Source organism: Trachurus trachurus, assembly GCF_905171665.1.
Source record: "Trachurus trachurus genome assembly, chromosome: 7".
Lineage (NCBI taxonomy): Eukaryota > Metazoa > Chordata > Actinopteri > Carangiformes > Carangidae > Trachurus > Trachurus trachurus.
This window is the reverse complement of record NC_139901.1, coordinates 29,939,669-29,967,428: the sequence shown is the minus strand read 5'-3', so window position 1 is coordinate 29,967,428 and position 27,760 is coordinate 29,939,669. Positions and strand designations below refer to the sequence as shown.

General features: G+C 40.1%; 1 protein-coding gene and 1 pseudogene across 2 annotated transcripts; one reads left to right on the top strand and one right to left on the bottom strand.

Annotated features, from left to right (window-relative positions):
• Positions 1–3,801: 3,801 nt before the first annotated feature.
• LOC310988875 (protein-serine O-palmitoleoyltransferase porcupine-like) lies at positions 3,802–10,209 on the bottom strand (the record flags this gene model as incomplete). The annotated part of the gene is made up of 9 exons (XM_083975679.1): positions 3,802–3,903; positions 5,824–5,934; positions 7,477–7,562; positions 7,771–7,834; positions 7,939–8,015; positions 8,166–8,266; positions 9,268–9,393; positions 9,919–9,939; positions 10,025–10,209. 9 exons carry the CDS (start codon positions 10,207–10,209, stop codon positions 3,802–3,804), a joined length of 873 nt encoding a protein of 290 aa, XP_083831805.1.
• A 668-nt stretch (positions 10,210–10,877) lies between these two features.
• On the top strand, positions 10,878–17,182 carry LOC310988705 (protein-serine O-palmitoleoyltransferase porcupine-like; annotated as a pseudogene). Its single transcript has 9 exons — positions 10,878–10,995; positions 11,081–11,101; positions 11,624–11,749; positions 12,739–12,839; positions 12,984–13,060; positions 13,166–13,229; positions 13,436–13,521; positions 15,054–15,164; positions 17,081–17,182. The product of its transcript is annotated as a protein-serine O-palmitoleoyltransferase porcupine-like (transcript).
• Positions 17,183–27,760: the final 10,578 nt, after the last annotated feature.

Here is a 27,760-nt window from a genome sequence, read left to right as displayed (position 1 = left end):
ATTCCTCCCTTCCTCTATCCCTTCACTGTTCGCTCAGAAACAGACTCCTGGTTAAACCGGACCATTGCTTTGAGCAAAAACAACAGTTTGTTACCCTCTTTCTTTCCCCAACACTCCCTCCTCCTCCTCTTCTCCTTCATACCACCACGATTGGCTGTCTAACAGTCCAACCATCCTTCTTGTAAATAATGATGAATCGAATAAACAGCTATTTCTTACAGCAAACCCACATGATCTGTCTCTGCCTTCTGTGTTAATGCTTCTCGGGTCAACAGTGACCCCGTTTTCAGGTTTTAAATGCATAAAAGTACCACATAAATTTGTTTATAGCATCAAGGCTTTTTGACTTTGTCAGGAACCTCTATTTAAACAAAAAAAAAATGTTCACAAAATTCTAAAATGCTCCAAAAAATTATGACATTTGTGTCGTTAGGGTCAATTTTGACCCAGTTATAACGATAAGAACAATAATGAGAGTTAAAACTGAAATCATAAGTGCAAAACCAACCTTTTCATGGATAAGGAAGCCGAACAATGTAACCAAGAGATGAGAAACAAATGGGATGATAAATCATTGTTTTAGTGTGTTTTACAGCTGATTTAAGACTCGGGTCAAAACCGACCCGAACACCATAGATGGTAGCAGAAAGCTGACAATGGGAAGGTTCAATTGAAGACAAGGGAGCCACACCAAAAATATTTAAACTAATATTTTCATGGATAATGAAGCCTGACAATGCAACCAAGAGAAGAAAAACAAATTGGATGAAAAAAAAATTGTTCTTAGTGTATTTTACAGCTGATTTAAAACACCATAGATGGTAGCAGAAAGCTGACACAAGACGAAGGTTAAAGCAGAAGTAAGTGATATATTTGTGTTAATATAAGTCTTAAATAGTTATATCTTCCGACAGCAATCACTTACATAGAGTGTTTGGACCGAAACACGGGTCTGTCAGTCCCTCTGCTCTGCTCTGAGCCGAGGAGAAAACTTTCCTTGTATCCTACAGTTTTTATCCAATGAGGAGAGAGAACGGCATGCAGGGCTGTGTGTGCAGCCAAGGGACGCCGTGAATGTGGTGACATAGGGATGATTATTTGTACTGTTTTATTGTTTGTGCTCCATACCACTTGCGTGGTCGTGAGAAATAAATAAAGAAAAGTAAAGTAAAGGACTGTTATGGTGCGTTCAAGGCAACTCGTAACTCCTGTTTTTCCGACCTGTGAAGTTGTACCAGTTTGATCTGGTACGAGTTCACGGGTCGGAAGTTACGAGTGGCCGTTATAGTGACTTTCACCGGTAAAACAGGTCGGAAAAACACGAGTGGGTTGCCTGGAACGCTACAAAGTCGTAAGTTGTGACTTGAAGCTGTAATTTACGATTTCAAAAGCCTACCTGGAACGCAGCATTAGCGAAAACGACCGGACCACTTACTTCTGCTTTAAGCCTCTTATCATCACATCTTGGAATCAAACAAAGACAACAATCCGGTTTCATGTAAAATTTTATAAAAATATCACAGGTGTATCAGTGCCTTCACATTTACAGGGGGAGAAAAAAAAAGCTTAAAAGTAAAATATCAGACTAGTAAAAAAAATACTCATTAGATTGAGCGGAGTTGGGTCTGCGGAGACTGAGCACTTGCTGTCGGGCATGAACGAACATTCAGGCTCTATACTCTAAAAAAACAACAAAAAACAAAATAAAACACCACATCTGAGTCAAGAAGCGAATCCTTTTGACGCTCTACAGGTTTAACAAAGATAGTTCAGACTGAATGCGATCACGATCTGATACAGACGCTCGTGTTCTTTCACCAGGCAATCACCATCGATCACATAAACGCGTCGTTAAAAGCAGAAGAGTAATAAAGAAAAATCTGAACTTGAGGATAAATATTTAATATAGTGTTCTGTGTGATCTCATCTCGACTCTGTAATATGAAATAGGAATAGTTAAGTTCAAAGTTTTTGCTCTACAGTGACACATGTGTAATACCCTGATTCTAAACCTTTGTTTTTTTTGTTTTTACCCTAATACTAAAGAGTGAAAGAGTTTTTTTATTTCCCCCAAATGTTCACAAATAACTAATAAGACCTTCTCTAAGCAAAGCAAAAGTTCGATTCGAAGGGAAATCATCCAAATAAATGAAATACAAACACTATTATGAAACTGCACCACAAAAGTATCATTTCTAAACTGATTCATTTTCTTCATCTAAAACTCACAAACGGGGGAAAATCATTGTCAGCGACGATTAAAAATTGCTGCCTAATAACCATAACCTGTGCTCTTTTCAGTCAAAAGTAAACTCTCTTGTCTTACACATGCTCTATTATCTCTCTCTATATATATACTATATATATATTTTTTTTTTATTGCCAACATATCCCATGAAAAGACCAAAACACTGTTGTCTCAGTAACCAGAGCTCGATATAGCTTATTTCTTCCTCCATTGTTGTCTAAAACATATTAATGAGTGCACAGTGGCGCGCTGGGTGACACGTTCCTTCATTACAGCGAACATGGGCGGTGTAGTTTATTTTGAGTCAATTACTCATTCTCTGTTCTGTCGTCATAAATAGTCACCACATAGCGCCAAACGTGTGTGTATTGATCTGCTATTGAAAATAGTTCCCAGTAAATAAATGCTCTATTTATTTACGCCTGCCTGGAAAAAAAAACTCAAACATCTTACCAAGAATATTTGTCTTATTTCTAGTAAAAATGTAATTTCTAGTCAAAACAAATCTAATTATACTAAAAAATAAGACGCTTTTTCTAGCATATTTTCACTTGAAATAAGTAGAAAAATCTGATAGTGGAGCAAGTTTTTCTTCCTTATTACAAGCACAAAAAACCTGCTTTCACTGGCAGATTATTCTACTTATTTCAATTGAAAATTTGTTTGAAACAAGTGAAAATTATCTAAGAACAAGTTAATTTTTAGGTGATGAGTCTTATTTTAAGTGGAAAGAGATTAGTTTTGACTAAAATTGAGACATTTTGACAAGAAATAAGACAAATATTCTTGAAAAGATTTTGAGGTTTTACAGTTTTGCCTTCTTTCTTTTGTTTTTAATACAGTGAATAGGCTTGGGGCTGAGTATTGAGACACGCACTAGCCTACTGCAATGTTGATTTTAGTCTTTTTCATTGCTGACTATAAGAATGTCGCCAGTTTTTATCCCCGCCGAGTCGCCGACCTAAAAATACGATTGTAAAAAAAACCCTTGAGGTGAAGAGAGAGGGGGAGAGGAAAAAAACAAAACACATCTGGAGGACATCTGCCGTCTGCAGTCGATGGTGAAACCTAGATAATGGGCTCTATCATGTGTCCACGGAAAAAAGGAGCAGCCGATCTCTCCACCACGCTGATAGGTATTGATTGTGACTCACAGTGAGACATCGGTAACTGCTGTCACAACATGAGGGCTCGACGACTGCAGCTCAGATATAAAGGATGCGATACGGAGATGGAGGAGGGAAAGGGAGGGAAAGGGAGGGAAAGGAGGGAGGGGTGGAGGAGTGGAGGAGTTATCATTTCATGGATATCAAAACTAGTCCCCAGCAGGTTTGGAATAATAGATCACCGAGCCGACACGCAGCGCAACCTGAACACTGCATGTTGTTGGCCTGTTGTGTGTTGTAGTTGTTGTAGTTGTGAATCTGTTCTCTTCGGTCTGATGCAGAATAAAGTCACAGTGCAGAAGTGGAGAACCGGCCTTACATCTGTCGTCGTTATTGCTTCCTTCTTCTTCTTCTTCTTCATCTTCTTCTTTGCTCTGCCTCCCGTCATTAGAGGATGAGCCGGTACAGTATCCAGCACCCGAACGCGACCCAGTGGCTCGTCCAGCTCAGCTCCGACCACTTCTGAATGGTGTGATGGGTGACATCGTCCTGTACAGTAGGGGGGGCAGCAGGATGGTGCAAAAAATATTATTTATTACCTTCATAAAAGCATCATTCATTATTTATTAGTTCTTATTTTATGAAAAAATTTAAAGATTAGGTTACAGTAGACGTCTCTCTTTTGGCTTAAAGGGATAGTTCAACATTTTGGCAAATTGGCCCATTGCCATAATCCCTATAGTCATAGCAGTAGGTTTGTTAACTTTATTTGTCAGTGCAACCTATTTTTAGAACGGCAGAGCAGAGCAGCAGGCTGCTCAGAGCTACGCTACGGAGGCTCATGGGATTTCTTGGTTTCCCTCATCAAACTCATCAAATACACAATCCCAAAACTCCAAAACGCTTTCGTGGACAAGTTGTCTGCGTGATCACCACGCTATGAGATAATAATGGAACATTACAAAACGGAGCCGTTTTCGAGGTAAATACAGGGTAAATACAGAGACTGCTTGCTGAAAAACTGTCCCTGAACGCAACGCGCATCAGTGGTTTTGCATGAATTTACCTCTAAAACAACACCATCTCGTAACGTTCCGTTATTATCTCATAGCGTGGTGAATGTGCAGGTCACAACTTGTCCACGACAGGGTTTTTGAGTTGTTGGATTGTGAATTTGATGAGTTTGATGAGGGAAACCAAGAAATCCCATTAGCCTCCGTAGCGTAGCTCTGAGCAGCTCGCGGCTCTGCTCCGCCGTTCTAAAAATAGCTTGCACCGACAATTAAAGGTAATGAACCCACTGCTATGGGATTATGGCAATGGGCCAATTTGCCAAAATGTTGACCTATCCCTTTAAGTTATATTTCTGTATAGTCTTTCACATGTTAAAGGATAATTACAGTTTTTTTTACAATCTGGACCTTATTTCTAGCATAAAACACGATCATTTACTCACCCAGATAACTTTGGTGTCTTTACAAGTCGTTCCGATGAAATTAGCTCCAGCCGAGAGCCGCGTATATCCGTATAATGGAGTCTACAGGGCAGCAGAATGCAGCCTCTAAATAACACATTATCTGCAGAGAAACTCCTTCATTTCACCAATATTTAGTTCTGATAGGCTAGTGCTATTCCCCTCTGAGTCCGGGGTTAGCTGTTATCAACATCCGGGGTCTGTAGGTTGACCTACTGACCTCTGACCTGGATGATGTCATCTCTGACCGCGGTGCAGCGCGGCTTGTTGCTACCGCTAATGCTACGGTTCGTTTCTGTGTGTTTCCGACTTGTCAGAACAAAATGAGCAGCTGGACGAAGTTCAGCTTCCACAGGCTTCCTCTCCTCAACCTGGACTCACTAAAGCTCCGGCTAGTTGAGATAAAAATGGACCCGAATGCCGAAGCAGAATGATTATTATCAGAATGAGCCGCGCGGCGCTCAGAGATGACATCATCCAGGTCAGAGGTCAGTAGGTCAACCTACAGACCCCGGATGTTGATAACAGCTAACCCCGGACTCAGAGGGGAATAGCACTAGCCTATCAGAACTAAATATTGGTGAAATGAAGGAGTTTCTCTGCAGATAATGTGTTATTTAGAGGCTGCATTCCGCTCTCTCGGCTGGAGCTAATTTCATCAGAACAACTTGTAATGACACCAAAGTTATCTGGGTGAGTAAATGATTGTATTTTATGCTAGAAATAAGGTCCAGATTGTAAAAAAAAAACGGTAATTATCCTTTAAGTTATATTTCTGTTCTGCTTCAATAACACAACACTAGACTCTTTATTTCTGCGCATATATACACGCACAGTATATGCATTGTAATAATAATCTCAATTGCATTCACTTGCGTCTTTGTTTTGTATATTTATTATACTCTGTAGTTCTTTTATATGTTTCCGACCGTTGTTTTCACTGCTGCAATGTGAGCTTCCTCTCTGGGGATCAATACAGTTTTATCTCATCTCACCTCATCCTCCTCCATATAGTCCACACTGGAGTTGAACACAGAGCCCAGGTACGTCAGGTGGAGTATTGCCAAGGCGCTAAACGCAATGTTAATGATGTATACCCATAACACCTGCAGAGGGAGAGACAAAAGCATCACGTATTGGAAAAACAAGGAATTCAGTTAGTTATTGTTTTGCAGCCTGCACAGGGCCCGAAAATCTCCTGATGATTTCTTGCACGAGTCTTAATGAAACAAGAGCTTGACTGTTAAGCAATAAATGGTAAATAATACCCTTAAGTCCAAAGTTTGACTTTTATTGTTGTACATTCTGTAATGCAATTTTGTAATCTTTAATCGCTAATGTTACCGAGAAATACTTCAAACCCCATTATTTTCAGAGGCTTTAACGGATCAATGCCTAAACAGTGATGAGAACAATAGGATCTATGTTGTCCAGTCCGTAGAGGCCGCTTCTCCTTCACATAAATCATTGTTTCCCCTCCCTGCAGCTCCCGATGTGCGGAACCAATACAACATAAGGGATTTTTTGCCGGGCATCTCGCCAGTAAACTCCTTAACTATATCAATTGATTCACGGGAGCTGCTGTATTTCAATAGCAGCAGCAGATGTATTTAATTCTGGCATCGAAAAACCTGAAGTCCTGTGACTGCTCTCGTGGCTGAATGGTTAAGGCACATTTGTTTTAAGTAATCTTCATATCTCCTGTTTTCCACTGTTGACCATCAAATAAAGGCAATAATGCAAAAATAAAAGGACACACACTGATTTATAGTTATTAACTGTATATCTTTGATGGTTTCATTTGGGGTTCAGGTTTGGCTTTCCATTAGACATTATGAGGGGGCATAATTTTCATTTCCATCAAGTGGAGGGTAAAAATAGAAAGCCCATTTTTTTCCTGAATGTTAACTAGGCCAGAAGATCTACTAGGTAGCCCCCCTTTGAGCACCTCCTGCTCTGACACCAAGTGCCAGCAATGCCAGTGGAGTGACCATTGGCACAAATAGAATAGTTGGAAGAAAACCAGGATATATAGAAAAAAACACCACAGTCCTGTGGTCACAACTGAGATTTCTATTTGTGCTTTGTGGTTGAACATGTGTTAAAACAAAACAAAACAAATACATCTAAATATGAGGCTAAACCCAGTTGGCAGTTGATTAGCTTAGCATAAAGTCTGGAGGCAAAAGGGGAAACAGCTAGTTTGGCTAAAGCCAAAGGTAGTAAAATCCAAATGCCACTGCAGCCTGCCAAGAAATAGTCCGGTGCATAACCATGTCATATAACAATGTCACATAACATTTGGATGAATTAAACAAACAATATATTTATAGTGACTGGTGCTGGACGCCATTTTTCTTTCTTTTTTAATTTCTAACAAAACCAGATTATTTCCTTCTCTTAGTTTTTATACCATGCTAAGATAAGATAAGCTAATCACCATGGCTTTGTATTTGGTATTCAGACCTGAGAGTGGTATTGATCTTCACATTAAAGCCTCTGCAAAGAAATGACTAAGCGCATATACAAATAAATGTCAAACTCTATTCATTCATGCAAACCTGAAGAGCCAATCGCTAATGATAAACGGCTGGTAATAAAAGAGCTTCTTTAGTTAGAGAAGGAAGAGAAAGGCGCATTTTTTTTACCTTTTTGTTCTTGTGAGTGCAGTTTGGCGGACATTTCCTTGACAGCACACAGGCATTGAAAATGGCTGCGAGCCTCTTCCGCAACACTACAACAACAACAACACAAACACAAAACCAAGACCAAGACCAAAGCATTAAAATGAAGCTCTTCTCCAACAACCCTGGGAGATAAATTACAAGTATACTGCGGCGAACACAAACAGCGTGCAATTAACCGTTACTGCAAAGCCAAGCACTTTCTCTAAATGGAAAGGTCCTAATGTGACAAAGAGACAACATTAGGTCGACTCTTACCGTGCTCGATGTACGTGATGAAGCCCAGAGATATCAGCACTGCGCCCAGATGAAAACTCAGACCCTACCAAACACACAAACACACACACACACATGCACAGGAGTTGGAATCTAAAATACAATCCACTTGTTGACACATAGCGTAATTGCTTTGGTAATGGTACTCACGTGCAGAAGGGCGCTGGCTGTGTATGTCACCATGATGGCAGAGAATGTCCCAAATTTGAGAGCGCTCTTAAAAACATCTGTGGGGGGATGGATGGATGGGGGGGGGGGAGCATCAGCTTGCATGAGTGTCTCTTTAAATGAGCCATTATCATTCCATTCATAATGAGAACCAAGAACAACAACAGCTGCTGCTGCTGCCGCCGCTGCCGCCGTGCGTTAAAACTCACAGGTGTGCAGAAAGCGAGACATGGGCAGATTCCATGACGTTACCACCTCCACCATCGACCGGGGGAACTCGATATTCAGCGGCTTGGACACAGTCATGTCCCTATGGAGCAAAAAGAAAAAGAAAAAAGGGTGGTAAAAGACAAGAGAGACACTACAGGTGAATAGGGTAAAAAACATTTAACTAACAGATATCACCATGAAACTTCCCAAGTTTATCACTCACATTAAGACAAATATTTTTTGTATTACAAGTTTTGTCAAATTGTATGTTTAAATATGTAAATGAGGCAATATTTGATGAAATATGAGCTATTTTGCATACATTTCCAGAACCGAAATCTGAACAATTATGGATAAAGCCACTTTCAAAATTCTTGTTTTATTTTGTTGACATATGAGAGTCAGAAGTTTTTACAGAGGGGATTTTGGATATCTCTTTTTATCACTTTGTAAATGAGAAAATACTGTCACCAGCCCTAAAAAAACAATCAAATTTCACCCTGTTTTTAGGAATAAAATGTTGTATAAATCAGGCTGCGAATGATATATCAACAATCCCCCCTGTAAAAACCTTCAGAATATAGACAGGAATAAAACTGGAAGGTTCGGTGTCTGTAAGTGCTGCTGAAGTGGAGATTTCAGGCTCAGAGTCTGAGGAAAAACTCATTTTGAGAAAACAGCCTTTAAAGACTTGTACTGTAAAATTCCATAGATTGTTAATGTAAATCAAACTTTTACGATTGGTTGCGGATACAAAGGAAATGACAATTTTTGGAGCCTACATCGTTGTTCAGGAGAGAGAGAGCTTTACAATGACACCTGACACTGTATGTCACAGTAGCTGTTAACTTTTGGCGAATTTAGGAGAAATCTACCCACAATAGAAGACAAAATTAAGTAAAATAACCACCTTAATGTGGATTTTCTACCATTTCTTTTGACTTTTCTGAGAGAATACATGTTAAGGAAGAAAAATAGCCCCCAAAAAAGTTGATCAGTGCATGAAAAAACAGTGTTTTTGCCTGTATAGTGTCTCGCCTCGTGTGGATAAAGAGAATCACATTACTGTATATGTTCATATTACACATTTTATGTTCTGACCATTTGAGGTTTTCTTTCTCCTCGGTGAAGCCCGCTCCAGCCAGAGTGGCGGTCGTCTCGCTGAAGTAACCGACAAAATAGTTGCTGAAGTGGAAAGACATTGTGTTCTCATACGCCAGCAACCACCTAATGTAAAAGGCCATTAAAGAAGAAAAGAAAAGAAGAAAAGAAAGAAAAAAAGGGCAAGATATTAAATTGCATTGCATTTCATGTAAATTCAAACTTAATGATTTAATTATTCAATAAAATAAAAATGACATACTTTGGCAGCGTGCCTCTGAGACGCAGTAGAATAAAGAGAGGGGTTGTAACAGTTAATGTTAGCGACAGTTATACAATCTTTTATCGACTTGCCATGAGATGATCTATACTGCACGTAACGTCTCACCACGGTTGTCACGATGGTGAGACAGGTGTTGGGGGAATGAGCAGGGGGAGAGACAGGTGTCCGGGCGGGAACACATGTTTCTGCACATAGAGAGGTGGGGGGAGGTGGATACATGCAGGAAAGGTAAAAAAAAAAAAAAAAAAAAAAGGTGAAGCACAAATGGTGAGCAGATGATAAGCATGCTGTGAAAGAAGAGCAAAATACAAGGAGGAGAGCATGTTTACAACGTTTGGAGTCACTGAGGTGGACGATTGATTGATTACCTGATCTTCCTCCTCTTTTTGCTGCGAACAAAGACAGATCCATAAGTGATTAGAAAACAAAGAAATCCAGACGTAAACAGAGATTTTGACTTCATGCTCCGCTCACCTTCGTAGCATCTTGTCTCCGTAGACAGGGATGAAATAAGGGAAGAGGTATGGAGCCACGCAGTTGGAAACAACAAGGCACACCTGGCTCTTCACCCAGCTCGCGGAGACTTTGAAAAACCACGAAAGGTTCTGAGGAAAAGGGAGAGAAAAAAGAGCCAAAGATTTAAAAGGATAGTTCAACATTTTGGCAAATTGGCCCATTGCCATATAGTCATAGCAGTAGGTTTGTTACCTTTAATTGTCGGTGCAAGCTGTTTTTAGAACGGCGGAGCAGAGCCATGAGCTGCTCAGAGCTACGCTACGGAGGCTCATGGGGTTTCTTGGTTTCCCTCATCAAACTCATCAAATACACAATCCAACAACTCCAAAACGCTCTGGTGGACAAGTTGTGACCTGCACATTCACCACGCTATGAGATAATAACATAACGTTACCAGACAGAGTTGTTTTAGAGGGAAATTCATGCAAAACCGCTGATGCACGTTCCTGTCGGGGGCAGTTTTTCATCATCAGTCTCTGCATTTGCCTGGAAAACAACTCTGTCTCATAGTGTGGTGAATGTGCAGGTCACAACTTGTCCACCAGAGCATTGTGGAGTTGTTGGATTGTGTATTTGATGAGTTTGATGAGAAAAAAAAACAGGAAATCTCATGAGCCTCCGTAGCGTAGCTCGGAGCAGCTCGCGGCTCTGCTCCGCCGTTCTAAAAATAGCTTGCACCGACAATTAAAGGTAATGAATCTACTCCTAAAACTATAGGGATTATAGCAATGGGCCAATTTGCCAAAATGTTGAACTATCCCTTTAAATCTTTGGCTCTTTTTTCTCTCCCTTTTCCTCAGAACTTTCGTGGTTTTTCAAAGTCTCCGCGAGCTGGGTGAAGAGCCAGGTGTGCCTTGTGTTTCCAACTGCGTGGCTCCATACCTCTTCCCTTATTTCATCCCTGTCTACGGAGACAAGATGCTACGAAGGTGAGCGGAGCATGAAGTCAAAATCTCTGTTTACGTCTGGATTTCTTTGTTTTCTAATCACTTATGGATCTGTCTTTGTTCGCAGCAAAAAGAGGAGGAAGATCAGGTAATCAATCAATCGTCCACCTCAGTGACTCCAAACGTTGTAAACATGCTCTCCTCCTTGTATTTTGCTCTTCTTTCACAGCATGCTTATCATCTGCTCACCATTTGTGCTTCACCTTTTTTTTTTTTTTTTTTTTTTACCTTTCCTGCATGTATCCACCTCCCCCCACCTCTCTATGTGCAGAAACATGTGTTCCCGCCCGGACACCTGTCTCTCCCCCTGCTCATTCCCCAACACCTGTCTCACCATCGTGACAACCGTGGTGAGACGTTACGTGCAGTATAGATCATCATGGCAAGTCGATAAAAGATTGTATAACTGTCGCTAACATTAACTGTTACAACCCCTCTCTTTATTCTACTGCGTCTCAGAGGCACGCTGCCAAAGTATGTCATTTTTATTTTATTGAATAATTAAATCATTAAGTTTGAATTTACATGAAATGCAATGCAATTTAATATCTTGCCCTTTTTTTCTTTCTTTTCTTCTTTTCTTTTCTTCTTTAATGGCCTTTTACATTAGGTGGTTGCTGGCGTATGAGAACACAATGTCTTTCCACTTCAGCAACTATTTTGTCGGTTACTTCAGCGAGACGACCGCCACTCTGGCTGGAGCGGGCTTCACCGAGGAGAAAGAAAACCTCAAATGGTCAGAACATAAAATGTGTAATATGAACATATACAGTAATGTGATTCTCTTTATCCACACGAGGCGAGACACTATACAGGCAAAAACACTGTTTTTTCATGCACTGATCACTTTTTTGGGGGCTATTTTTCTTCCTTAACATGTATTCTCTCAGAAAAGTCAAAAGAAATGGTAGAAAATCCACATTAAGTGGTTATTTTACTTAATTTTGTCTTCTATTGTGGGTAGATTTCTCCTAAATTCGCCAAAAGTTAACAGCTACTGTGACATACAGTGTCAGGTGTCATTGTAAAGCTCTCTCTCTCCTGAACAACGATGTAGGCTCCAAAAATTGTCATTTCCTTTGTATCCGCAACCAATCGTAAAAGTTTGATTTACATTAACAATCTATGGAATTTTACAGTACAAGTCTTTAAAGGCTGTTTTCTCAAAATGAGTTTTCCTCAGACTCTGAGCTAGAAATCTCCACTTCAGCAGCACTTAGAGACACCAAACCTTCCAGTTTATCCTGTCTATATTCTGAAGGTTTTTACAGAGGGTTGTTTATATATTCATTCACAGCCTGATTTATACAACATTTTATTCCTAAAAACAGGGTGAAATTTGATTTTTTTTAGGGCTAGTGACAGTATTTTCTCATTTACAAAGTGATGAAAAGAGATATCCAAAATCCTCCTCTGTGAAAAACTTCTGACTCTAATATGTCAACAAAATAAAACAAGAATTTTGAAAGTGGCTTTATCCATAATTGTTCAGATTTCGGTTCTGGAAATGTATGCAAAATAGCTCATATTTCATCAAATATTACCTCATTTACATATTTAAACATACAATTTGACAAAACTTGTAATACAAAAAATATTTGTCTTAATGTAGTGATAAACTTGGGAAGTTTCATGGTGATATCTGTTATTTAAAATGTTTACCCTATTCACCTCTAGTGTCTCTCTTGTCTTTTACCGCCCTTTTTTTTTTTTTTTGCTCCATAGGGACATGACTGTGTCCAAGCCGCTGAATATCGAGTTCCCCCGGTCGATGGTGGAGGTGGTAACGTCATGGAATCTGCCCATGTCTCGCTTTCTGCACACTTGTGAGTTTTAACGCACGGCACGGCGGCAGCAGCAGCAGCTGTTGTTGTTCTTGGTTCTCATTATGAATGGAATGATAATGGCTCATTTAAAGAGACACTCATGCAAGCTGATGCCCCCCCCCCCCCTCATCCATCCCCCCACAGATGTTTTTAAGAGCGCTCTCAAATTTGGGACATTCTCTGCCATCATGGTGACATACACAGCCAGCGCCCTTCTGCACGTGAGTACCATTACCAAAGCAATTACGCTATGTGTCAACAAGTGGATTGTATTTTAAATTCCAACTCCTGTGCATGTGTGTGTGTGTGGTTTGTGTGTTTGGTAGGGTCTGAGTTTTCATCTGGGTGCAGTGCTGATATCTCTGGGCTTCATCACGTACATCGAGCACGGTAGAGTCGACCTAATGTTGTCTCTTTGTCACATTAGGACCTTTCCATTTAGAGAAAGTGCTTGGCTTTGCAGTAACGGTTAATTGCACGCTGTTTGTGTTCGCCGCAGTATACTTGTAATTTATCTCCCAGGGTTGTTGGAGAAGAGCTTCATTTTAATGCTTTGGTCTTGGTTTTGGTTTGTGTTTGTGTTGTTGTTGTTGTAGTGTTGCGGAAGAGGCTCGCAGCCATTTTCAATGCCTGTGTGCTGTCAAGGAAATGTCCACCAAACTGCACTCACAAGAACAAAAAGGTAAAAAAAATGCGCCTTTCTCTTCCTTCTCTAACTAAAGCAGGTCTTTTATTACCAGCCGTTTATCATTAGCGATTGGCTCTTCAGGTTTGCATGAATGAATAGAGTTTGACATTTATTTGTATATGCGCTTAGTCATTTCTTTGCAGAGGCTTTAATGTGAAGATCAATACCACTCTCAGGTCTGAATACCAAATACGAAGCCATGGTGATTAGCTTATCTTATCTTAGCATGGTATAAAAACAAAGAAGGAAATAATCTGGTTTTGTTAGAAATTAAAAAAAGAAAAGAAAAATGGCGTCCAGCACCTGTCACTATAAATATATTGTTTGTTTAATTCATCCAAATGTTATGTGACATTGTTATATGACATGGTTATGCACCGGACTATTTCTTGGCAGGCTGCAGTGGCATTTGGATTTTACTACCTTTGGCTTTAGCCAAAGTAGCTGTTTCCCCTTTTGCCTCCAGACTTTATGCTAAGCTAATCAACTGCCAACTGGGTTTAGCCTCATATTTAGATTTATTTGTTTTGTTTTGTTTTAACACATGTTCAACCACAAAGCACAAATAGAAATCTCAGTTGTGACCACAGGACTATGGTGTTTTTTTTCTATATATCCTGGTTTTCTCCAACTATTTTATTTGTGCCAATGGTCACTCCACTGGCATTGCTGGCACTTGGTGTCAGAGCAGGAGGTGCTCAAAGGGGGGCTACCTAGTAGATCTTCTGGCCTAGTTAACATTCAGGAAAAAAATGGGCTTTCTATTTTTACCCTCCACTTGATGGAAATGGAAATTATGCCCCCTCATAATGTCTAATGGAAAGCCAAACCTGAACCCCAAATGAAACCATCAAAGATATACGGTTAATAACTATAAATCAGTGTGTGACCTTTTATTTTTGCATTATTGCCTTTATTTGATGGTCAAGTGGAAAACAGGAGATATGAAGATGACTTAAACAAATGTGCCTTAACCATTCAGCCACGAGAGCAGTCACAGGACTTCAGGTTTTTCGATGCCAGAATTAAATACATCTGCTGCTGCTATTGAAATACAGCAGGTCCCGTGAATCAATTGATATAGTTAAGGACTTTACTGGCAGATGCCCAGCAAAAAATCCCTTATGTTGTATTGGTTCCGCACATCGGGAGCTGCAGGGAGGGGAAACAATGATTTATGTGAAGGAGAAGCGGCCTCTACGGACTGGACAACATAGATCCTATTGTTCTCATCACTGTTTAGGCATTGATCCGTTAAAGCCTCTGAAAATGGGGTTTGAAGTATTTCTCGGTAACATTAGCGATTAAAGATTACAAAATTGCATTACAGAATGTACAACAATAAAAGTCAAACTTTGGACTTAAGGGTATTATTTACCATTTATTGCTTAACAGTCAAGCTCTTGTTTCATTAAGACTCGTGCAAGAAATCATCAGGAGATTTTCGGGCCCTGCAGACTGCAAAACAATAACTAACTGAATTCTTGTTTTTCCAATACGTGATGCTTTTGTCTCTCCCTCTGCAGGTGTTATGGGTATACATCATTAACATAGCGTTTAGCGCCTTGGCAATACTCCACCTGACGTACCTGGGCTCTGTGTTCAACTCCAGTGTGGACTATATGGAGGAGGATGAGGTGAGATGAGATAAAACTGTATTGATCCCCAGAGAGGAAGCTCACATTGCAGCAGTGAAAACAACAGTCGGAAAACATATAAAAGAACTACAGAGTATAATAAATATAACAAAACAAAGACGCAAGTAAATGCAATTGAGATTATTATTACAATGTATACTGTGCGTATATATGCGCAGAAATAAAGAGTCTAGTGTTGTGTTATTGAAGCAGAACAGAAATATAACTTAAAGGATAATTACCGGGTTTTTTTTTACAATCTGGACCTTATTTCTAGCATAAAATACAATCATTTACTCACCCAGATAACTTTGGTGTCATTACAAGTTGTTCTGATGAAATTAGCTCCAGCCGAGAGAGCGGAATGCAGCCTCTAAATAACACATTATCTGCAGAGAAACTCCTTCATTTCACCAATATTTAGTCATGATAGCTAGTGCTATTCCCCTCTGAGTCCGGGGTTAGCTGTTATCAACATCCGGGGTCTGTAGGTTGACCTACTGACCTCTGACTGGATGATGTCATCTCTGAGCGCCGCGCCGGCTCATTCTGATAATAATCATTCCTTCGGCATTCGGGTCCATTTTTATCTCAACTAGCCGGAGCTTTAGTGAGTCCAGGTTGAGGAGAGGAAGCCTGTGGAAGCTGAACTTCGTCCAGCTGCTCATTTTGTTCTGACAAGTCGGAAACACACAGAAACGAACCGTAGCATTAGCGGTAGCAACAAGCCGCGCTGCACCGCGGTCAGAGATGACATCATCCAGGTCAGAGGTCAGTAGGTCAACCTACAGACCCCGGATGTTGATAACAGCTAACCCCGGACTCAGAGGGGAATAGCACTAGCCTATCAGAACTAAATATTGGTGAAATGAAGGAGTTTCTCTGCAGATAATGTGTTATTTAGAGGCTGCATTCTGCTGCCCTGTAGACTCCATTATACGGATATACGCGGCTCTCGGCTGGAGCTAATTTCATCGGAACGACTTGTAAAGACACCAAAGTTATCTGGGTGAGTAAATGATCGTGTTTTATGCTAGAAATAAGGTCCAGATTGTAAAAAAAACTGTAATTATCCTTTAACATGTGAAAGACTATACAGAAATATAACTTAAAGGGATAGGTCAACATTTTGGCAAATTGGCCCATTGCCATAATCCCATAGCAGTGGGTTCATTACCTTTAATTGTCGGTGCAAGCTATTTTTAGAACGGCGGAGCAGAGCCGCGAGCTGCTCAGAGCTACGCTACGGAGGCTAATGGGATTTCTTGGTTTCCCTCATCAAACTCATCAAATTCACAATCCAACAACTCAAAAACCCTGTCGTGGACAAGTTGTGACCTGCACATTCACCACGCTATGAGATAATAACGGAACGTTACGAGATGGTGTTGTTTTAGAGGTAAATTCATGCAAAACCACTGATGCGCGTTGCGTTCAGGGACAGTTTTTCAGCAAGCAGTCTCTGTATTTACCCTGTATTTACCTCGAAAACGGCTCCGTTTTGTAATGTTCCATTATTATCTCATAGCGTGGTGATCACGCAGACAACTTGTCCACGAAAGCGTTTTGGAGTTTTGGGATTGTGTATTTGATGAGTTTGATGAGGGAAACCAAGAAATCCCATGAGCCTCCGTAGCGTAGCTCTGAGCAGCCTGCTGCTCTGCTCTGCCGTTCTAAAAATAGGTTGCACTGACAAATAAAGTTAACAAACCTACTGCTATGACTATAGGGATTATGGCAATGGGCCAATTTGCCAAAATGTTGAACTATCCCTTTAAGCCAAAAGAGAGACGTCTACTGTAACCTAATCTTTAAATTTTTTCATAAAATAAGAACTAATAAATAATGAATGATGCTTTTATGAAGGTAATAAATAATATTTTTTGCACCATCCTGCTGCCCCCCCTACTGTACAGGACGATGTCACCCATCACACCATTCAGAAGTGGTCGGAGCTGAGCTGGACGAGCCACTGGGTCGCGTTCGGGTGCTGGATACTGTACCGGCTCATCCTCTAATGACGGGAGGCAGAGCAAAGAAGAAGATGAAGAAGAAGAAGAAGAAGGAAGCAATAACGACGACAGATGTAAGGCCGGTTCTCCACTTCTGCACTGTGACTTTATTCTGCATCAGACCGAAGAGAACAGATTCACAACTACAACAACTACAACACACAACAGGCCAACAACATGCAGTGTTCAGGTTGCGCTGCGTGTCGGCTCGGTGATCTATTATTCCAAACCTGCTGGGGACTAGTTTTGATATCCATGAAATGATAACTCCTCCACTCCTCCACCCCTCCCTCCTTTCCCTCCCTTTCCCTCCCTTTCCCTCCTCCATCTCCGTATCGCATCCTTTATATCTGAGCTGCAGTCGTCGAGCCCTCATGTTGTGACAGCAGTTACCGATGTCTCACTGTGAGTCACAATCAATACCTATCAGCGTGGTGGAGAGATCGGCTGCTCCTTTTTTCCGTGGACACATGATAGAGCCCATTATCTAGGTTTCACCATCGACTGCAGACGGCAGATGTCCTCCAGATGTGTTTTGTTTTTTTCCTCTCCCCCTCTCTCTTCACCTCAAGGGTTTTTTTTACAATCGTATTTTTAGGTCGGCGACTCGGCGGGGATAAAAACTGGCGACATTCTTATAGTCAGCAATGAAAAAGACTAAAATCAACATTGCAGTAGGCTAGTGCGTGTCTCAATACTCAGCCCCAAGCCTATTCACTGTATTAAAAACAAAAGAAAGAAGGCAAAACTGTAAAACCTCAAAATCTTTTCAAGAATATTTGTCTTATTTCTTGTCAAAATGTCTCAATTTTAGTCAAAACTAATCTCTTTCCACTTAAAATAAGACTCATCACCTAAAAATTAACTTGTTCTTAGATAATTTTCACTTGTTTCAAACAAATTTTCAATTGAAATAAGTAGAATAATCTGCAGTGAAAGCAGGTTTTTTGTGCTTGTAATAAGGAAGAAAAACTTGCTCCACTATCAGATTTTTCTACTTATTTCAAGTGAAAATATGCTAGAAAAAGCGTCTTATTTTTTAGTATAATTAGATTTGTTTTGACTAGAAATTACATTTTTACTAGAAATAAGACAAATATTCTTGGTAAGATGTTTGAGTTTTTTTTTCCAGGCAGGCGTAAATAAATAGAGCATTTATTTACTGGGAACTATTTTCAATAGCAGATCAATACACACACGTTTGGCGCTATGTGGTGACTATTTATGACGACAGAACAGAGAATGAGTAATTGACTCAAAATAAACTACACCGCCCATGTTCGCTGTAATGAAGGAACGTGTCACCCAGCGCGCCACTGTGCACTCATTAATATGTTTTAGACAACAATGGAGGAAGAAATAAGCTATATCGAGCTCTGGTTACTGAGACAACAGTGTTTTGGTCTTTTCATGGGATATGTTGGCAATAAAAAAAAAATATATATTAGTATATATATAGAGAGAGATAATAGAGCATGTGTAAGACAAGAGAGTTTACTTTTGACTGAAAAGAGCACAGGTTATGGTTATTAGGCAGCAATTTTTAATCGTCGCTGACAATGATTTTCCCCCGTTTGTGAGTTTTAGATGAAGAAAATGAATCAGTTTAGAAATGATACTTTTGTGGTGCAGTTTCATAATAGTGTTTGTATTTCATTTATTTGGATGATTTCCCTTCGAATCGAACTTTTGCTTTGCTTAGAGAAGGTCTTATTAGTTATTTGTGAACATTTGGGGGAAATAAAAAAACTCTTTCACTCTTTAGTATTAGGGTAAAAACAAAAAAAACAAAGGTTTAGAATCAGGGTATTACACATGTGTCACTGTAGAGCAAAAACTTTGAACTTAACTATTCCTATTTCATATTACAGAGTCGAGATGAGATCACACAGAACACTATATTAAATATTTATCCTCAAGTTCAGATTTTTCTTTATTACTCTTCTGCTTTTAACGACGCGTTTATGTGATCGATGGTGATTGCCTGGTGAAAGAACACGAGCGTCTGTATCAGATCGTGATCGCATTCAGTCTGAACTATCTTTGTTAAACCTGTAGAGCGTCAAAAGGATTCGCTTCTTGACTCAGATGTGGTGTTTTATTTTGTTTTTTGTTGTTTTTTTAGAGTATAGAGCCTGAATGTTCGTTCATGCCCGACAGCAAGTGCTCAGTCTCCGCAGACCCAACTCCGCTCAATCTAATGAGTATTTTTTTTACTAGTCTGATATTTTACTTTTAAGCTTTTTTTTTCTCCCCTGTAAATGTGAAGGCACTGATACACCTGTGATATTTTTATAAAATTTTACATGAAACCGGATTGTTGTCTTTGTTTGATTCCAAGATGTGATGATAAGAGGCTTAAAGCAGAAGTAAGTGGTCCGGTCGTTTTCGCTAATGCTGCGTTCCAGGTAGGCTTTTGAAATCGTAAATTACAGCTTCAAGTCACAACTTACGACTTTGTAGCGTTCCAGGCAACCCACTCGTGTTTTTCCGACCTGTTTTACCGGTGAAAGTCACTATAACGGCCACTCGTAACTTCCGACCCGTGAACTCGTACCAGATCAAACTGGTACAACTTCACAGGTCGGAAAAACAGGAGTTACGAGTTGCCTTGAACGCACCATAACAGTCCTTTACTTTACTTTTCTTTATTTATTTCTCACGACCACGCAAGTGGTATGGAGCACAAACAATAAAACAGTACAAATAATCATCCCTATGTCACCACATTCACGGCGTCCCTTGGCTGCACACACAGCCCTGCATGCCGTTCTCTCTCCTCATTGGATAAAAACTGTAGGATACAAGGAAAGTTTTCTCCTCGGCTCAGAGCAGAGCAGAGGGACTGACAGACCCGTGTTTCGGTCCAAACACTCTATGTAAGTGATTGCTGTCGGAAGATATAACTATTTAAGACTTATATTAACACAAATATATCACTTACTTCTGCTTTAACCTTCGTCTTGTGTCAGCTTTCTGCTACCATCTATGGTGTTTTAAATCAGCTGTAAAATACACTAAGAACAATTTTTTTTTCATCCAATTTGTTTTTCTTCTCTTGGTTGCATTGTCAGGCTTCATTATCCATGAAAATATTAGTTTAAATATTTTGGTGTGGCTCCCTTGTCTTCAATTGAACCTTCCATTGTCAGCTTTCTGCTACCATCTATGGTGTTCGGGTCGGTTTTGACCCGAGTCTTAAATCAGCTGTAAAACACACTAAAACAATGATTTATCATCCCATTTGTTTCTCATCTCTTGGTTACATTGTTCGGCTTCCTTATCCATGAAAAGGTTGGTTTTGCACTTATGATTTCAGTTTTAACTCTCATTATTGTTCTTATCGTTATAACTGGGTCAAAATTGACCCTAACGACACAAATGTCATAATTTTTTGGAGCATTTTAGAATTTTGTGAACATTTTTTTTTTGTTTAAATAGAGGTTCCTGACAAAGTCAAAAAGCCTTGATGCTATAAACAAATTTATGTGGTACTTTTATGCATTTAAAACCTGAAAACGGGGTCACTGTTGACCGAGAAGCATTAACACAGAAGGCAGAGACAGATCATGTGGGTTTGCTGTAAGAAATAGCTGTTTATTCGATTCATCATTATTTACAAGAAGGATGGTTGGACTGTTAGACAGCCAATCGTGGTGGTATGAAGGAGAAGAGGAGGAGGAGGGAGTGTTGGGGAAAGAAAGAGGGTAACAAACTGTTGTTTTTGCTCAAAGCAATGGTCCGGTTTAACCAGGAGTCTGTTTCTGAGCGAACAGTGAAGGGATAGAGGAAGGGAGGAATGGGATGGAAGAGAGGAGAGGAGAGGAGGAACAGAGGTCGAACAACAGATGGTGATGGATGGAGATCGTCGGGTTCACTTTCTGCCTCTGTGAGAGGTGAGCAGATGTTGTAGTGGAGGGGCTACACAACAGCCCCAGTCTGCAGGCTCAGGAGGAAAAGAAGGGGAGGAAAGAAGGGGAGGGGGAGAGGAAACCCCCCCCCTCAGCCCTGTCTGCCCCGAGGACCCCCGTGTTTACGACGGCAGGACCCCAGCAGCGTCTCCAAAGCCATCTTCACAAACGCCTGGAAGTTATTGCTTCTCTCCCTTCGGCTGTCCTGCGAGGGGACGAGACACAGACAGATACCTTCACTGGGGACACAGCAGCAATCAACAGCAAAAACACAACCTGCCCCAATGCCCCCTCCCCAAAAATACCCCACTGAGGGACCTGTGTCCTGCAGCATGGGTCACACTTTTAGCGTTCGAGCACAAAATCTGATGCTGTATGGGTAAAACAACATGGAAAAAAAAGTCAGGGATCGTGTCCCCGTTCATATAAATGCTTACCTCCTTGCTTCTTGTTATCATCTCCTTTCTGATCACCTTTCTTCGGCTGCTCTTTAGGACTCTGAGGTTGCTGGAAAAATAAAGTAAATATATATATATAAGTGAAACATTTACAGATTGAGATTTTGAAAAAAGAAAAAAGAGCATTTTAGACCAGTAATGACTTTCCTACCTTGGTAGTTGACTTCTTGTCCGACTTATTACCTGAAAATAGTGGACATGTTCATGTGTAAGTTAAACATTTTACTCACTTTAAACACTGCATTGAACATGTTTTTGGTTTTTTCTCCCAAATTTTGTTAGAAATTACATTTGTTTTAACACTACTCACCTTTCGTTCCTGGCATTTTGGCTGTAGTCCAGAGGCTGTGCTAGTTTCTGAGAATGCTGTGCTTAATCTCGTGTTCGACTCGGTTTATGGCCCGTGCTTGTGAATGGGTCCGTCACTGGGGCCCCTTCGAGAAAGAGCACGGCGAACAAGCAAAGAGCCCCGTCAGCTGAGCAGCACGCCCCGCAGCCCTGCAGGTCTTTGCTGAGCCAGGCGAAACCTCAGAGCTGACCTTGTAATACTGCCATTGTGAACCCACTGGAACTGTGTGTTCACCTATTGTCCATGACAAGAAAGCACTTCCATCATGTTACAGGCGAGGTGTAATGGTGTAATTCACTCCCTTTCTTTTTTTCATGTCAACTGGTTCATGGATAACGTTTCTTTTTTTCTTTTTTTTTTCACCCTCATTGGATGAAGGATTTTTATTCCTAATGGGAAGATTTTGTTGCTATACATGTGACAGTTAGTCTTCAGGGCAGTCAGTCAGCACTATAAAAGGAGATTATAGCCAGGATCATTATGTGATGCAGGATCATTATGCGATGCTCTAATCTGCATGCTGTGCAGTTTTCATTGTGTGGACTATAGTGAAGTATTGCTTTATGTCCCTTAAGGACCCTGTGGTCCCTTAAGAGATCACAATATGAATGTCAGAGGTAATCATGGTTTGCATGTATGTGGGAGGGTAAATATAAAGAGAATAATCTATAATTTATCATATTGTTTTTTTAATCACATAATAATAATAACTTTATTGATATAGCACCTTTAAAAACACAAGTTTACAAAGTGCTTGACAAGTGACAAGGGCCATCAAACTATAAGAGAAAGACCGCCCAGGCAATACAGCAACACAATAGTAACAACAAATTGAAACCAGGAGGACTCAAATTAAAATGCGGGATGCAGTTAATTAGATAAAATAAATAAAAAAAGGGGGATATGATAAAGGGAGATAACATGAGATGATAAAAGAATAGATGAGATAAAAGGGTTGAAACAGAAGAAGGTATAAAGTAAAACTAAGAGCATATGATCATCTGGTCATCTGACTAAAACTATAGGTGATAGAAAGAAGAGGATGACATCACATAAAAGCAAGTCTGTAAAAGTGGGTTTTGAGAAGTGATTAAAAACCCATGAAGCAATGACGTTGGAAATAAACTTTTTCTTTTTTGTGCTGGTGGTCTGTTGAATAAAATAATGCGATTTACTGGATTAAACAGAAGCCTGAGTGTAAATTAAAACGCAGTGAGTCATCATGTGAGTTGAGTTTTTTGTGTATATATATATATATATATATACACACACAAAAAACTCAACTCACATGATGACTCACTGCGTTTTAATTTACACTCAGGCTTCTGTTTAATCCAGTAAATCGCATTATTTTATTCAACAGACCACCAGCACAAAAAAGAAAAAGTTTATTTCCAACGTCATTGCTTCATGGGTTTTTAATCACTTCTCAAAACCCACTTTTACAGACTTGCTTTTATGTGATGTCATCCTCTTCTTTCTATCACCTATAGTTTTAGTCAGATGACCAGATGATCATATGCTCTTAGTTTTACTTTATACCTTCTTCTGTTTCAACCCTTTTATCTCATCTATTCTTTTATCATCTCATGTTATCTCCCTTTATCATATCCCCCTTTTTTTATTTATTTTATCTAATTAACTGCATCCCGCATTTTAATTTGAGTCCTCCTGGTTTCAATTTGTTGTTACTATTGTGTTGCTGTATTGCCTGGGCGGTCTTTCTCTTATAGTTTGATGGCCCTTGTCACTTGTCAAGCACTTTGTAAACTTGTGTTTTTAAAGGTGCTATATCAATAAAGTTATTATTATTATGTGATTAAAAAAACAATATGATAAATTATAGATTATTCTCTTTATATTTACCCTCCCACATACATGCAAACCATGATTACCTCTGACATTCATATTGTGATCTCTTAAGGGACCACAGGGTCCTTAAGGGACATAAAGCAATACTTCACTATAGTCCACACAATGAAAACTGCACAGCATGCAGATTAGAGCATCGCATAATGATCCTGCATCACATAATGATCCTGGCTATAATCTCCTTTTATAGTGCTGACTGACTGCCCTGAAGACTAACTGTCACATGTATAGCAACAAAATCTTCCCATTAGGAATAAAATCCTTCATCCAATGAGGGTGAAAAAAAGAAGAAGAAAAAAAGAAACGTTATCCATGAACCAGTTGACATGAAAAAAAGAAAGGGAGTGAATTACACCATTACACCTCGCCTGTAACATGATGGAAGTGCTTTCTTGTCATGGACAATAGGTGAACACACAGTTCCAGTGGGTTCACAATGGCAGTATTACAAGGTCAGCTCTGAGGTTTCGCCTGGCTCAGCAAAGACCTGCAGGGCTGCGGGGCGTGCTGCTCAGCTGACGGGGCTCTTTGCTTGTTCGCCGTGCTCTTTCTCGAAGGGGCCCCAGTGACGGACCCATTCACAAGCACGGGCCATAAATGACCGAGTCGAACACGAGATTAAGCACAGCATTCTCAGAAACTAGCACAGCCTCTGGACTACAGCCAAAATGCCAGGAACGAAAGGTGAGTAGTGTTAAAACAGAATGTAATTTCTAACAAAATTTGGGAGAAAAAACCAAAAACATGTTCAATGCAGTGTTTAAAGTGAGTAAAATGTTTAACTTACACATGAACATGTCCACTATTTTCAGGTAATAAGTCGGACAAGAAGTCAACTACCAAGGTAGGAAAGTCATTACTGGTCTAAAATGCTCTTTTTCTTTTTTCAAAATCTCAATCTGTAAATGTTTCACTTATATATATATATATTTACTTTATTTTTCCAGCAACCTCAGAGTCCTAAAGAGCAGCCGAAGAAAGGTGATCAGAAAGGAGATGATAACAAGAAGCAAGGAGGTAAGCATTTATATGAACGGGGACACGATCCCTGACTTTTTTTTCCATGTTGTTTTACCCATACAGCATCAGATTTTGTGCTCGAACGCTAAAAGTGTGACCCATGCTGCAGGACACAGGTCCCTCAGTGGGGTATTTTTGGGGAGGGGGCATTGGGGCAGGTTGTGTTTTTGCTGTTGATTGCTGCTGTGTCCCCAGTGAAGGTATCTGTCTGTGTCTCGTCCCCTCGCAGGACAGCCGAAGGGAGAGAAGCAATAACTTCCAGGCGTTTGTGAAGATGGCTTTGGAGACGCTGCTGGGGTCCTGCCGTCGTAAACACGGGGGTCCTCGGGGCAGACAGGGCTGAGGGGGGGGGTTTCCTCTCCCCCTCCCCTTCTTTCCTCCCCTTCTTTTCCTCCTGAGCCTGCAGACTGGGGCTGTTGTGTAGCCCCTCCACTACAACATCTGCTCACCTCTCACAGAGGCAGAAAGTGAACCCGACGATCTCCATCCATCACCATCTGTTGTTCGACCTCTGTTCCTCCTCTCCTCTCCTCTCTTCCATCCCATTCCTCCCTTCCTCTATCCCTTCACTGTTCGCTCAGAAACAGACTCCTGGTTAAACCGGACCATTGCTTTGAGCAAAAACAACAGTTTGTTACCCTCTTTCTTTCCCCAACACTCCCTCCTCCTCCTCTTCTCCTTCATACCACCACGATTGGCTGTCTAACAGTCCAACCATCCTTCTTGTAAATAATGATGAATCGAATAAACAGCTATTTCTTACAGCAAACCCACATGATCTGTCTCTGCCTTCTGTGTTAATGCTTCTCGGGTCAACAGTGACCCCGTTTTCAGGTTTTAAATGCATAAAAGTACCACATAAATTTGTTTATAGCATCAAGGCTTTTTGACTTTGTCAGGAACCTCTATTTAAACAAAAAAAAAATGTTCACAAAATTCTAAAATGCTCCAAAAAATTATGACATTTGTGTCGTTAGGGTCAATTTTGACCCAGTTATAACGATAAGAACAATAATGAGAGTTAAAACTGAAATCATAAGTGCAAAACCAACCTTTTCATGGATAAGGAAGCCGAACAATGTAACCAAGAGATGAGAAACAAATGGGATGATAAATCATTGTTTTAGTGTGTTTTACAGCTGATTTAAGACTCGGGTCAAAACCGACCCGAACACCATAGATGGTAGCAGAAAGCTGACAATGGGAAGGTTCAATTGAAGACAAGGGAGCCACACCAAAAATATTTAAACTAATATTTTCATGGATAATGAAGCCTGACAATGCAACCAAGAGAAGAAAAACAAATTGGATGAAAAAAAAATTGTTCTTAGTGTATTTTACAGCTGATTTAAAACACCATAGATGGTAGCAGAAAGCTGACACAAGACGAAGGTTAAAGCAGAAGTAAGTGATATATTTGTGTTAATATAAGTCTTAAATAGTTATATCTTCCGACAGCAATCACTTACATAGAGTGTTTGGACCGAAACACGGGTCTGTCAGTCCCTCTGCTCTGCTCTGAGCCGAGGAGAAAACTTTCCTTGTATCCTACAGTTTTTATCCAATGAGGAGAGAGAACGGCATGCAGGGCTGTGTGTGCAGCCAAGGGACGCCGTGAATGTGGTGACATAGGGATGATTATTTGTACTGTTTTATTGTTTGTGCTCCATACCACTTGCGTGGTCGTGAGAAATAAATAAAGAAAAGTAAAGTAAAGGACTGTTATGGTGCGTTCAAGGCAACTCGTAACTCCTGTTTTTCCGACCTGTGAAGTTGTACCAGTTTGATCTGGTACGAGTTCACGGGTCGGAAGTTACGAGTGGCCGTTATAGTGACTTTCACCGGTAAAACAGGTCGGAAAAACACGAGTGGGTTGCCTGGAACGCTACAAAGTCGTAAGTTGTGACTTGAAGCTGTAATTTACGATTTCAAAAGCCTACCTGGAACGCAGCATTAGCGAAAACGACCGGACCACTTACTTCTGCTTTAAGCCTCTTATCATCACATCTTGGAATCAAACAAAGACAACAATCCGGTTTCATGTAAAATTTTATAAAAATATCACAGGTGTATCAGTGCCTTCACATTTACAGGGGGAGAAAAAAAAAGCTTAAAAGTAAAATATCAGACTAGTAAAAAAAATACTCATTAGATTGAGCGGAGTTGGGTCTGCGGAGACTGAGCACTTGCTGTCGGGCATGAACGAACATTCAGGCTCTATACTCTAAAAAAACAACAAAAAACAAAATAAAACACCACATCTGAGTCAAGAAGCGAATCCTTTTGACGCTCTACAGGTTTAACAAAGATAGTTCAGACTGAATGCGATCACGATCTGATACAGACGCTCGTGTTCTTTCACCAGGCAATCACCATCGATCACATAAACGCGTCGTTAAAAGCAGAAGAGTAATAAAGAAAAATCTGAACTTGAGGATAAATATTTAATATAGTGTTCTGTGTGATCTCATCTCGACTCTGTAATATGAAATAGGAATAGTTAAGTTCAAAGTTTTTGCTCTACAGTGACACATGTGTAATACCCTGATTCTAAACCTTTGTTTTTTTTGTTTTTACCCTAATACTAAAGAGTGAAAGAGTTTTTTTATTTCCCCCAAATGTTCACAAATAACTAATAAGACCTTCTCTAAGCAAAGCAAAAGTTCGATTCGAAGGGAAATCATCCAAATAAATGAAATACAAACACTATTATGAAACTGCACCACAAAAGTATCATTTCTAAACTGATTCATTTTCTTCATCTAAAACTCACAAACGGGGGAAAATCATTGTCAGCGACGATTAAAAATTGCTGCCTAATAACCATAACCTGTGCTCTTTTCAGTCAAAAGTAAACTCTCTTGTCTTACACATGCTCTATTATCTCTCTCTATATATATACTATATATATATTTTTTTTTTATTGCCAACATATCCCATGAAAAGACCAAAACACTGTTGTCTCAGTAACCAG